Source organism: Alosa sapidissima, chromosome 1 (genome assembly GCF_018492685.1).
Source record: "Alosa sapidissima isolate fAloSap1 chromosome 1, fAloSap1.pri, whole genome shotgun sequence".
Lineage (NCBI taxonomy): Eukaryota > Metazoa > Chordata > Actinopteri > Clupeiformes > Clupeidae > Alosa > Alosa sapidissima.
In genome coordinates this window covers 35,259,302-35,271,482 of record NC_055957.1, presented here as the reverse complement: position 1 = coordinate 35,271,482, position 12,181 = coordinate 35,259,302, and the positions used below count along the sequence as shown (strand labels likewise).

Below are 12,181 nucleotides of genomic sequence, written 5' to 3'. Positions count from 1 at the left end.
AACCACTCCTTCCTTCTAGCAGGTCAAACGGAGCGGTCCATCATCACTGGCAGACTCAAGTCTCCTTCAGGCCAACGCCGCGCCCTTCATGCACTCTCTTTAGACACAACGGGTCTCTGCGTGTCCATGTGATTTCAGCCCATCTAGTCACGCCATCAGTCACATTGATTGCTGACTCGAGTTGCCGTTTTAGCAGGATCCTCTGCAAATAATGTATACTCTAATTTCCATTCTCCTATTTTGCCTTGGCTGTTTTGTTTTTGGCAGATATGCTCACCCGAAGTGATCGCGCCAGGGAGGACGTGCAAGTTCCTTTTACATTCTCCTCCCAATCTTTAATTTGCTAACCCCTGCAGGTGCATCATGCCTCCCCTCTTCCGTTGAGGGGATGCAGTTCGTCAATGGAGAAGCAGTTCCACATATCACACTAACATTTACTTTCTTACAGGGATGGCAGTGCCGGTTCAAGGAATCACGCAATCGTGTGGATCATGTTTCCAGTTCATACTGGAGGGGGGTCATCCCTCCGTCTTCACAAATCTCCCGAAGGCCAGCGCTTTCGAGGATATCTCCTCTTGTAGCACGGCTTAAAACTAGCCTTCCTAATCCCAGCACTTATCACCTGTCTAGAACTGACTCTTGACTGTGTAAAACCGGCACTCACTGATGCACTTTTCGTTATTGTGCTCTACCTTCTAAATTGTTTTTAATTGCACTGGCATTGTGGGAGAATTGTTTTAGCTTTAACCTGTTTGCCGTCACATTGGTCTAGGTTGCCCTAGACGCTGGTTGCCCAGCTCACTGTCCAGGTTGCCTTGGACGCCGGTTGCCCGGCTCATGACGCTCGTCTAGGTTGCCCTAGACGCTGGTTGCCCAGTTTGGTCCAGGTGGCCCTGGATGCCGGTTGCCCGGCCGTCATGTCTGTCTAGGTTGCCCTAGACGCTGGTTGCCCAGCTCATGGTTCAGGTCGCGTCGTACGCCGGTTGCCCGGCTCGTGACGCTCGTCTAGGTTGCCCTAGACGCTGGTTGCCCAGTTCGGTCCAGGTTGCCCTGGATGCCGGTCGCCCGGCCGTCACGTTGGTCTAGGTTGCCCTAGACGCTGGTTGCCCAGCTAATGGTCCAGGTTGCCTTGGACGCCGGTAGCCCGGCACGTCTCGTGGTCTAGGTTGCCCTAGATGCTGGTTGCCCAGCTCGCATAAGCACTAAAGTCCAGGTTGCTCTGGATGCCGGTGGCCTGGCTCGTCACGATGTACTAGCTTGCTAGTCACTGGGCGCCCAGATCGTGAAGTGCTTATGGTCCAGGTTGCCCTGGATGCCGGTTGCCCGGCTGCCGCATTGGTCTAGGTTGCCCTAGACGCTGGTTGCCCAGCTCGTCAAGCTTCTAAATCCCACTAAAGCGAAAGCATGCTGCGGGCCCCACTACAACCCTAGGTTTATGGTTAACACCTAGCTACTTTAAAATTCTGTCGGCGTCCTGGCACAACGTCTTCACCCCGGCCCAGTCATGCTGTTTAATTCATCTTGTATGTATACTAATGTCTCTGCTCCTCTCAGAACCAGATTACTGAGTCACCGCCCTGGCGGGCATCACTCATCCTTTTGGGGGTAGGCTCCCCGCCCCTGCCTTCATCCATCGGCAGGAGACGAGATCCGCTCATCGCTGGACGGATCCGAGACGGGGCCTACGCCAAAGACTGTTACCTATTCAGGACTCTATCATGCTTGCATCCAAGCCGTTCCTTTACTAATTAAATTGTTAACTGATTCTATTCTGTCTACTGAGTCTTTCTGGTAGAAATGATAGCTTCAGCGAAAGTTCTACTAGGAAGACTCGTAGTGTAGCTTACTCCTCCCATGCTTACACGGAGCCAATCTTGGCGTTGCCTACTTTTGGAAAGCCCTGCAATCTGATCATTCACTCATTCAATCAGCGCTAGCCTATAGGAATTCAGTGGGCTCTTTAAATATGTACCACCTAACACTGCTTCTGCTTCTCAGTACGCTGACTTTGACGTCCCCTCCACCTCCCCTCCAGCCACCTCTGCCAGCAGTCCACGTCCATCGGGCACGGTCTGCCTACCACATCATCTTCCTTCAGCCACCGCCACCAGTTGGTCCCCGTCTCGTCGTGGGGGGTAGGCTCCCCGCCCCTGCCTTCATCCATCGGCAGGAGACGAGATCCGCTCATCGCTGGACGGATCCGAGACGGGGGCCTACGCCAAAGACTGTTACCTATTCAGGACTCTATCATGCTTGCATCCAAGCCGTTCCTTTACTAATTAAATTGTTAACTGATTCTATTCTGTCTACTGAGTCTTTCTGGTAGAACTTACATTAAATGAGGAGATATTTGCTGAATGTCACAAAAAGTGTTACAGAAATGGCTTGGCATCGCTTATTCAATGGCTCTCTACCGAAATACCTGTAGTTTGCGGAGGACGAACGAGAAAGCACTCATTTGATAAATCAGCCAGTAGGCCCTAGTAGACAAATAACTTTTAGAAATAATCTGTACTGCAAAAACGAATGTTGGTGGGTATTTAAACTATCTAGCGGGTGTTTTAACAGCTGCAAGAAATAGAAGCTTCATGGTCTTTATGTTCTGGTTCGTAAATTATTTTCATAAACTTCAAGTTGCCCTATAACTTTACTCTCCAAACTCTTCACTGCAATGTAGGCAATTAACTGACAGTATGATAGGCTATTTATTTTCTGTAGGCTACAATAAACACATTTATTTTTTCAACTTTTGCAATATTACGCACTTGGCTACTGAATGCAAATCAGCAGGAGAGAGAATGCACGTAGCCTACACAGCGTGTAGCGCAATGTGTAGGCTACTTGGTTACCAACTAACACTGTTAGCCAATTCACTAACTTAAGACTTCAGTGCCATCATATACAACGTTTTTTTACACAACAAATACAGAACGGATGGAGGCAGCAAAAGTAGAGGAGTCATTTGAGATGGGGCAAGAACAAGGTGAATTTGCATGCTTGTCAAAACGTAGTCCCTACCCTGCATTAGAGGAGCTGATCATCATACCAAGCACACTCGCTGTTTAAAGTCATACACCACGGTAAACTAAAATGTTACAAAGGTGCAAAAATAATATAGGGTAGTATTATTAGCCATGACATTACTAGGCTATGAATCGTTCGTTCCTTTTTTATTTGTTTTTGGGTGGGGGGGGGGGGGGGGGGGGGGTTTACAAACTTATTCAAAATCATCCCCCCCTCTGGTTTTTTACACAAATCGCACCCTGAGTATATATATCTATGGTGCCACCACAAAGCAAATTAACCAGATAACCTCCCATTTGGTTTCAGCCAATCAAATGACAGCATTTCTTTTACTGTCTGTGCCTCGGAATCGGTCCAAATAGCACAAAGAAGTTCACTAAAATATTGGTGGGAACAATTTTGTCATCTCAAAATACTGACCACCATGGCCCGATCTAAACCTACCCCCATGGACTGTCTGCTAAATGAATGAATGTAAACTTCAATACAATGGCGTACATTAAACAGGATTTCCAGGGGAACCGAACCGGGTGCTTCATCGGGTTTGGCTAAGTCACGTTATTAGTATATATCAGTGTCACAATATTATTACATATGCAGTGCAGTGCGTGCAGTGCAGTGGTTCTTAAACTGGGGGTGTGGACATTTTCTGCCTCTGCCTCGATTGCTTATCTCACAACAATTTCCAAAGTGAAACCAGATTTTGCCATATATGGAGAGAAGGGGGAACAAGACTTAGCCAATGTTTTGGGGGGAGTCGTCAGACAAAAAGTAGAACTTGTACTTAAAGTTCACAGACACACAGACACTGAGTTTTAACTGCACAGGAGGGGGGGGGGGGGGTAGCGAGCTAGCTCTCTGTTTTGTTTTTGAACATCAACAGAAGTGACGCTACCCAACATCGCTTAGAGCACCTTTAAAGCGTGACTCTCGCCAAAATGCAATCTAGGGTCTTTTTGTGAATGTACCCGAGTCAAACTTTCGTTTAAAAGCATAATTACGTCGGAAGCACCACTTTTAAGCTTGACCATATCGTCATTTTCGGGTCAAATGGCCTTTTGAATTGGAGTTGTAGGGGCAATACTATTTTGATGCATGACTATTTTGAAGGCTCGACACAACATCAAACTTTGATCGAAGGATCACCAGTGTCTCTACACATGAACTCAAGCATTGAGAACAATGTTTATGTACAGTTTACTAAAAAGTAAGGTTTTAAACAACTCACTTCTTGACTGGCAAGATGGCGGCGAGCACAAAAAGACCCTAGGTTGCATTTTGGCGAGAGTTAAAGAAGTTTTTGTGTTGATGTGTTTTGTGTACTTTTGATGTGTTTTGTGTTTCGTTATGGGTTATTCCTTTTTCTCAGAATAAATATGAGCCCTGAAACAACACCTTAGTGATCTGTGAATCCACAATGTTACAGGAAGGAAATAGAACTCATGTTGAGGACTGATCATTTCTGTAGTTTACTGCATTGCACTATGGTGTGCAGAAGCATGAGATCACCTTGGTTTTTGGTGGTTCAGGCGGTCTTTCTTCATCACACAGGTAGACAAAATACTTTAATTTACAGCTGATTTAGCTTGAATTTATATTTAGTAGGCCTACATAATAAGATAGCCTAGGTCTACTGCAAATAGTGTTTAGTATAGATTCACATTAAGATGTATGTTTCTGTAATCAGAATGGTTATACTTGGATTGGGTGAATCAATTCTCAATATTTAACTAATCTGCTGTATCAGTGTATTCAGATATAGAGTAAAATACTGATGTACTCTGCGGTACCTAGCTTGCTTTCTAACATTGTAAACACAAGGCACTAAACCCAAGAGGCCTAGATCTCATAAGCAAATTCAATTCAATGTATTAATAGCATGAATAAAGGTGACAGCAACTTTGGGGGAAACCCTCATTTGAGAGAATATTTAGCAGAGCCCAACTCAACTTATTAACTCACATGATAGTTCACACCCCTGTGTTGATTGGTTCTATGACTAAATGGAAATCTATCCACATGCTACTGTGATGTTGGTATACATTTCCTAACAAGTCAAATACAGTATATAAATATTTACATGGATGCCCTGATCAAGGGTTTGCATTTTGTGTGTACATGTTGCTGATTGGATCATAAACAGTTAGAGTTAAACTGGATAGCCTAAATTAATAATAAATATATTCTTTCATACCAATGATATAGCGTGATGATATTGTTAAAATAAATGGTGAGTTAATTTTTCGCACGTACAGAGGTGACCAAGAAGCTAGCAATTCTTGTCCAAAAAGTTTGGCGGTATTTGTTGGTAAAGAGCCCATTGTGAGTGTGGAGAGGGGTGGATCTGGGATGCCAGATATCACCGTTGAGCCTTTTGGAGGTGTCATGGGCCTAATTCAATGAAACGCCTATCAAGGAAGGTGCATGCTAGACAACCCAGTGAAATGCTCTTGAAGGCTGTTGTGTTGGTGAAGTTTTGTTAGTGATTTGTGATTTTGTTTTTGATGGTAAATGGGCTCTGTGTTCTGGCTTACTTTAAGTCGGTAAACCAGTTTCCTGTCCGTTGACATCGCTGTCAACAAACACCTGAAGAGGACTTTGTTCAAATGTCAGCTATTGATAAATACAGAGGAAGCATGGCTTCCCTTGGCCACTGGGAGAAAAGGTCACTGCATCAGTCATGTTTCTCAGTTCCTATGTGGCAAAACTCATACATATTTCCCTGTAGTTTTTCCATACAAGATCTCCTAAGGAGTTGCTGCTTCAAGCTAAAAGTGTTTCTTTAAACATAATCTTCAGTGTCCCGCCGGCTGGACGGTTCCCCCCCCCCCCACACACACACACACACCTCCCCCCAACATTCTAAATCAATTGTATGCACCATATTGCTATGTAGCATAGTAATGTTATACACCATTTCCAAGCTTTGACTCTTGGGAATCCAAAAATGACAATGTATAGTGATTGTATAGTGCAGGGGTTCCCAAACTTTTCCATGACAAGGCCCCCCAAATACTACTAGGTTCTGGCCAAGGACCGCCTTGATGTGTTATTAAACCCATCGACAATACTACAGCAAATGTAAAAATACATTAAGCAAATCCTAATAATTATTTTAGCCACAAGCACTTCGCGATGGAGCATACAGTGTGTAAAAATTGCATTTGGGGCTTTCTGCTATATGAGAGTTATCTACTATTATTCCCAGTCATAATCATGGAAAATATAATGTTCAGATAATGTGACAAATTATTATAATGACATTGTAACAACCCTCATAGTAATAGGTATATTTTACATTTTTCAGATGTATTTATTTGTTGCTTTTATTTTTCCTTCCAACTTGCTGAGGCCCCCCTGGCACCGCCTCGCGGCCCCCACTTTGAAAACCACTGGTATAGTGTATAGTGCTTTACATTCTCAGATTAATCTTATTATGTCTCAATTAAATTTGATCCAAAATGCCCCCCTCCCCCTCCTCCCTCCGCTTTTGGTGCTACCCTGACTTCTGGCTGCAGTGTAGCTGCAGCACAATAAGTAGATGCAACATATTGGGTACTGAAATATTCACAAGAATCCATAGAAATTGAATCTTCATGTTGTATTATCCAATATTAGTTGTACAGATGTATAGTCTATCTCACACTCATTGAACCAACAAAGTAAATGCAAAAATAGAGACTTTTTTGTAATTATTCCATATTTTGTGTAGTCAGTCTATATCAGAACACCTGACATACAATCTAAATAGTCCACAAGAAACCTCAAAGTGTTACCTGCAAGAATAGATGCACATGCTTTTCGTACAGTTGCACAATTTAGAGGCAGGGTATTACATCTTGGCACAGATGGAAGGAACATTTGGACTTAGTATGTTTGTTACAAGAGTGGGAAAAGTGGAAAAATTACAATAAAGTCTCCTGTAGAAGCTGTTAAGTGATATCCATTACAAGTTGATGGAATGCAAACTATATCTATGTTTTATTGAATGTCAGTTTTTGGCAGCTGTGAGTTACCAAGATCATTAGCATCCCAGAGGGGTATTTCACAAAGGCAGAATTAATAAATAGTTTTATATCTTATATCTAAGATTAGTCTATAATGTTATGTAGGTTATCCTATTATTTATTTTATTTTATTTATAGGCCTAGGCCTATACTTTTTACCACAATTATTATACTATATCTTTTGCTATTTCATTGTTACTGTAATCTTGGCTTTACTGAAAATGAGGACTACCCTCAATGAACCTCCGAGAATGAATAAAGGTTGAATGAAAGATACGTGATAAAGCCAGGCCTGACCTAGTATTCCTAGCTCAACAGGTTTCATTAACACCAATCCAGAAGTAGGACTGGGGCGAGCTGGGCGACTAAGTCAAGCCAGGTGTAACGGTAATTCAGGATACATGTGCATTCTCGTTTTTCCTCCAAAGAACCCACAGTTGAAATAAAAAAAGACATGGAAAATAGCATCTTTCACACAAAGTCAACAACCGCTTTTGATAGACTAACACTGCATGAAAAGTGTGGTTTTCGTCAGTATGCGGCACTGTAGATTGTCGTGGAAGTTCAGGTTAATGGCTGTTCACTGGCAGTTTGCAGGCAATGCCGAAAACTACCATGAATTGTCAGAAATTGACGTGGGCCTTGCTTGGCAGTTGCCCCCCCCCCCCCCCCCATGACCCCCCTCCTCCTAATTCTAGGGGAGGCTTTAACATGTAAATGAAAATGCTGTGAGCTATACAAATGCAAATCAGGGTAGCAGGGGGAGTGAACTGTCATGCTGGCATGACTGTGGCCTTTGGTCTTGCTTAAACAGTGGATGTGTTAACCACACAACTCCCAGCAATACGCTCAACAGGCAGAAATGACAAGTTATAACAATGCAATGACAGTTATAACAATGCATTTTTTTTTCTTTTTTGAATGGGGTAACAGGGCTATTTCTGTAAAAAAGTGAGAGTAGGCATTGTCAGTATCCGATTCATACCGCCTACCCGATCCGTTCTGTGCATAATTATGCAGTTGAAAAGGTAATAACTTCCCTGCCCGATTTGTACCATGCATACGTTGAAACACTTGACAGCCAAGTGGAACAACGGGCAGCATATTTTTGAAGGCTACACTATATGCAATTCGTTTTGCAGTTCACAGCAAGTCTGTTTTATAAAGATATTTAAGACAAGTACTTGTTGACACTGATCCAAAACACGTAGCGATAAACATTAGAACTAACTAAGGCTGGCTGTTAGCCTGGTCCGGACCAGGCTAAGTGCACTGCACAGAATAAATTCCCATGGTAACTTGTGTACCTTCTCTTTTGTGAAACCAAGTCAAGGCTAAATTTAGACTTTACCTTGACAATCTTAAACTTTTAAGATTGAACATTGGTCTGGGCAGTCTGCTATGTATTTTCTACTGCACAGGAGGCGTGATCAACAGGCAAAGTTCAAATGACTCTGTACACAATTGGATAGTGATTCACCAATCAGACCAACGATCTGGGTGACGTTTGCAGAGCGACGCAAAAACTTCAGGCAGGAAACTTGTCAACAAACATGTTGGTGGTTTGTAAAAGTACCAATTTCCGCCCCTTTCGTTCAAAAATTCTAAAAGAAAGAAATAGAAAAGAAAAGTTTTTTTAATACTTCAAAATAACATTTGGTAAATTAACCTAACATTTTTCAGTAGCCATAGGTGTGTAGATTTCAACAAAATCTGGTTTGATTCTTAACGGGAGCATTTACTGCCTTAAAAATCCGATTTTGTTTACCGTGCTCGGAGTTTGATGCTGGGCTAGTGGGTGCCTTATTTCCGCCCACTCACTCGGCACATCAGCGGTTAGACCGAGAATTCTTACCCTGGAAATCCAGAGTTCTCGCGAGAGCACAATTTGCATTGTCTCTGCGAGACATTCTGGCAATGAGTAATGATGCATGTTACTTTTACCCCTTGCATCGCGAGGAACCAATCACATCGGTGTATCTGATATAGGTGGGCCAGAAGCGAGCTAAACAGATGACGACAGCGCTGCAATTAATCAGTCAGTAAACATTGGTCGTAGTGTTATCCAATTGCGTCGAAGTCCGAAATCAGTCAGTAAACATTGGCCGTAGTGTTATCCAATTGTGTGCAGTGAGATTTTCAAATGCATGCTTGGTGCCGTTGGGCCATTTTCATCATTCGTGGCCAGACCCTTAATTTTTCTAGATTACCAGGGTCTGGATTTTCCAGGCTAGAGAATTCTCATTGTGAAATCAAAATTCCACTGGAGGTCCAAGAGGATTTACACACGCAACATTACAACACTGTTTACAGCTCTTCGAGTCACGGTAAAATGTTGTTTTTGGTACATAGCTAATTTAGATACACGTATGGGGTGGGTGCTTGCGTCTCTTTAGGGATCCGCCATCTTGGTTTGTATAGAAATGAATATTAAGTGACACATGCACATAAAAGACTGGAAATAGGTGACGTTCCATAGCATTCATTGATCAGCGTTCAAGAGGTTAAAAGGAATTGGATTGGCGGCCGTGAGAGAGACTTTGCCGTCACTTCTCTATCGTCATCGTGTTAAACCCATCAATAGCGCGCCAGGTGGATAAGCCAGTTTGTCATTGGTCCCCGCAAAATTGTAAGGGAAACAGGAGAGAAAGATGTACAGGTTTCCAGCCTGAGCTGCAGGGCGAAAAGAAATCGCCGGCAGATCAGGCTGGGTTTACCCAGCCTAGGCTAAATTCAGACAGGATAACCAAACAATCCTAGCTCCTCTGGACCATTTCTCTCAGCTGTTCTATGAACCTTTCAAGTAGGGCTATTCTAGAATAGAATACTAGAGCATAGAGGATGTAAGGTATTCAGACAATCCAAGCGCGATGTTCAGCAGCATGATTTCAACCTCTAGTAACAAAATGAGAATAGCCTGGTAGTTGGTAGGCCAGTAATGTAATATCCGTTCTGTAATGAAAGGTTAACGGCATCTGGACTGATAATACTCCGATAATGGGAGAGATGCCCAAACAGAGATGCTTTTAATGATCACCAGTGGAACAAATGGAGCATAGCGTTAGTTCTGCGGATTGACCAGCTGATCACTTGCTATTATATATTAGTGGAGATCATTCAGGGCGCCTTATTGAAGTTGCCTTATCCTGCCTACTTTTGCCGGCAAGCCTTCTTGGAACCCACATCCACCCCATCTCCTCCTCGTACATCTGACTTATCAATGTCTAGTTCAGTGTTTCCCAGAGTGTGCACCGCGGTCCACTGGTGGGCCATTAAGGTGTTGCAGGTGGGCCGCAAGAGGTAGCCTACATTATTTATTTTTCACTTCACATTTTATTTATATTTCACTTCACATTTTGTTACGTGATTTCTTAGCTAAAACATTTTTTGTCACATACAGCAAGCATCACCTCACCATCCGCTAGCTGCCTGTCCCCTGAATACACTGTAAAAAAACGTGGTCTCTGTGGACAGCCCAGGCTCCAAAAACGGCAACAAAAACAGCCTGGTCCAGGAAACATAACAAACTGTTCCAGCCAATCACCGACGAGATGCACATTCAGGAAAGTTTCAGTTGCATGGGAGGGAGGAGGAGGGAGGGGCGAGCTAGCGCTCTGTTTTGTTTGAATGTCAGCAAAAGTGACGTTACCAACATTGCTTAGAGCACCTTTAAGAGACCTAAATTGACCCTTTTCATAATTGATCTGTCCTCTCAATGTGAAATTGATTACTTGGTCAAGTAGCATTGATTAGCCCAACTTCGTTGTACTTCTATGTCTTCTGATGGCAGTTTATTGCAGTGCTCTCTGCTACTGTCTGTTGTTCAGTTGTGAGAAATGCAAAGTATGTTTGCAAAATGCTGAATCCATCAGAAGCTGTACAGGTTTGGGTGTGGTTGGGTTAGGGTTGCCTAGTGGCTGGGGCTAGAGGACTGCTGCACACTAGCCTGACGAGCCAGACCCACATTAAAATGTAGGGTCTGGGCACTCACCGTTCGCAGTGCTCAGTCCGAGGGGCGGGATAATCGGTTGTCTTTCAAATTCCCTCTGCACGCAATAGGACAGCGCTATAAGTCCCATGCGTTTCCCACCAGCGGAGCTAGTTGGCTAGTTCAAACTATTGCCAACTTAATAAAAGCTTAACTTGTGTCACACTGTTCGCCAACAGCAACATCCATCTTATTTGTTTTCAAGTAGCGGGGTATTCAAGCCAAACCGTTGCAAATCTGCCATCAATCATTATGTTAAGCCCGCCTAATGACTATACACGATTTGTATGGGTGTGACTTTCGAAACCGATGTCTCGAATCAGTGTCGAGGCTTCGAAGCAGAAGTGTTTCGAAACACTGCTTCGAAACGTGGTTCAAAACAGCCATGTCATGTGACCACTACTTCGAAACATTGTTCAAAATCCCCATGTCATGTGACCAAAGTTAAGTGAACCTTCGGTGCATTTCACCGGTGTCGGCAGGCGTGTCCGCGCATTCAATTAACAGTGTAGACTTTTCTTAAGCAATAACCATGATGGTGTAGTGGTTAGTGAGGGAGTTTTTTTGCACGGTAGGCCTAGCCCAGGCTGCTCAAATGTGGTTCGATCCTCGTTTGATTTAAGGTATTGTTTCAGATCGTAGTTCAGATCCTGTTTATGTTTTCTTACTTCATCATTAACCACACAGTTTCAACTAAACTCTCAGAATGGTCAAAAATCAAGAGTTTTTATAAGAAGAAAGTGATTTAGAGAACACTAGCGGCAGCAATAAGAATTTCTTTATTGTCACTTCATGTGGTCTCCCATCCAGTAATTGACCAAGGGCATGACTGCTTAGCTTTTGACAAAGACTGAACACAGGTAACACAGCAAGCCACAAACTTCAAAGACTACATCTCCAATATGAAGCATTTCACAGATTTGTTTCACCCTAAACAGCTCGGAGTTGTCGGAATTGTTTCGAAGCTTCGGAACAATTCGGCACAATTGCTTCGAACGTTTCAGTGTTTCATAAAGCCTCGCTTTGCCCATCCCTAACGATTTGATTGGCCTGATAGAAGTTTAATTTGTCGAGCTCACAAGCCAATGGAGAGTTGCTAGACTTAGCCTGGAAACCTGACTTCGCAGAGAGTCTGGCCTAGATCCATAGGCGTACGTTTATT

The 12,181-nt window shown here is 43.4% G+C and overlaps 1 protein-coding gene across 4 annotated transcripts in view; it reads left to right on the top strand.

Annotated features, from left to right (window-relative positions):
- LOC121713528 (SLAM family member 7-like) overlaps positions 1 to 12,181 on the top strand; it is a 34,744-nt gene that overhangs the window by 15,168 nt on the left and 7,395 nt on the right. Inside the window, exon 1 of one of the 4 annotated variants that reach the window (XM_042098217.1) lies at positions 4,393 to 4,575. The exons of 1 other annotated variant lie outside the window; for it this stretch is intronic. In XM_042098217.1, coding sequence (XP_041954151.1) covers positions 4,467 to 4,575 — 109 coding nt within the window. In that variant the 5' untranslated portion in view covers positions 4,393 to 4,466. Of the gene's footprint in view, positions 1 to 4,392; positions 4,576 to 12,181 lie in introns of those variants that run through there. 2 more of the 4 variants (XM_042098196.1, XM_042098201.1) reach the window with 2 other exon arrangements.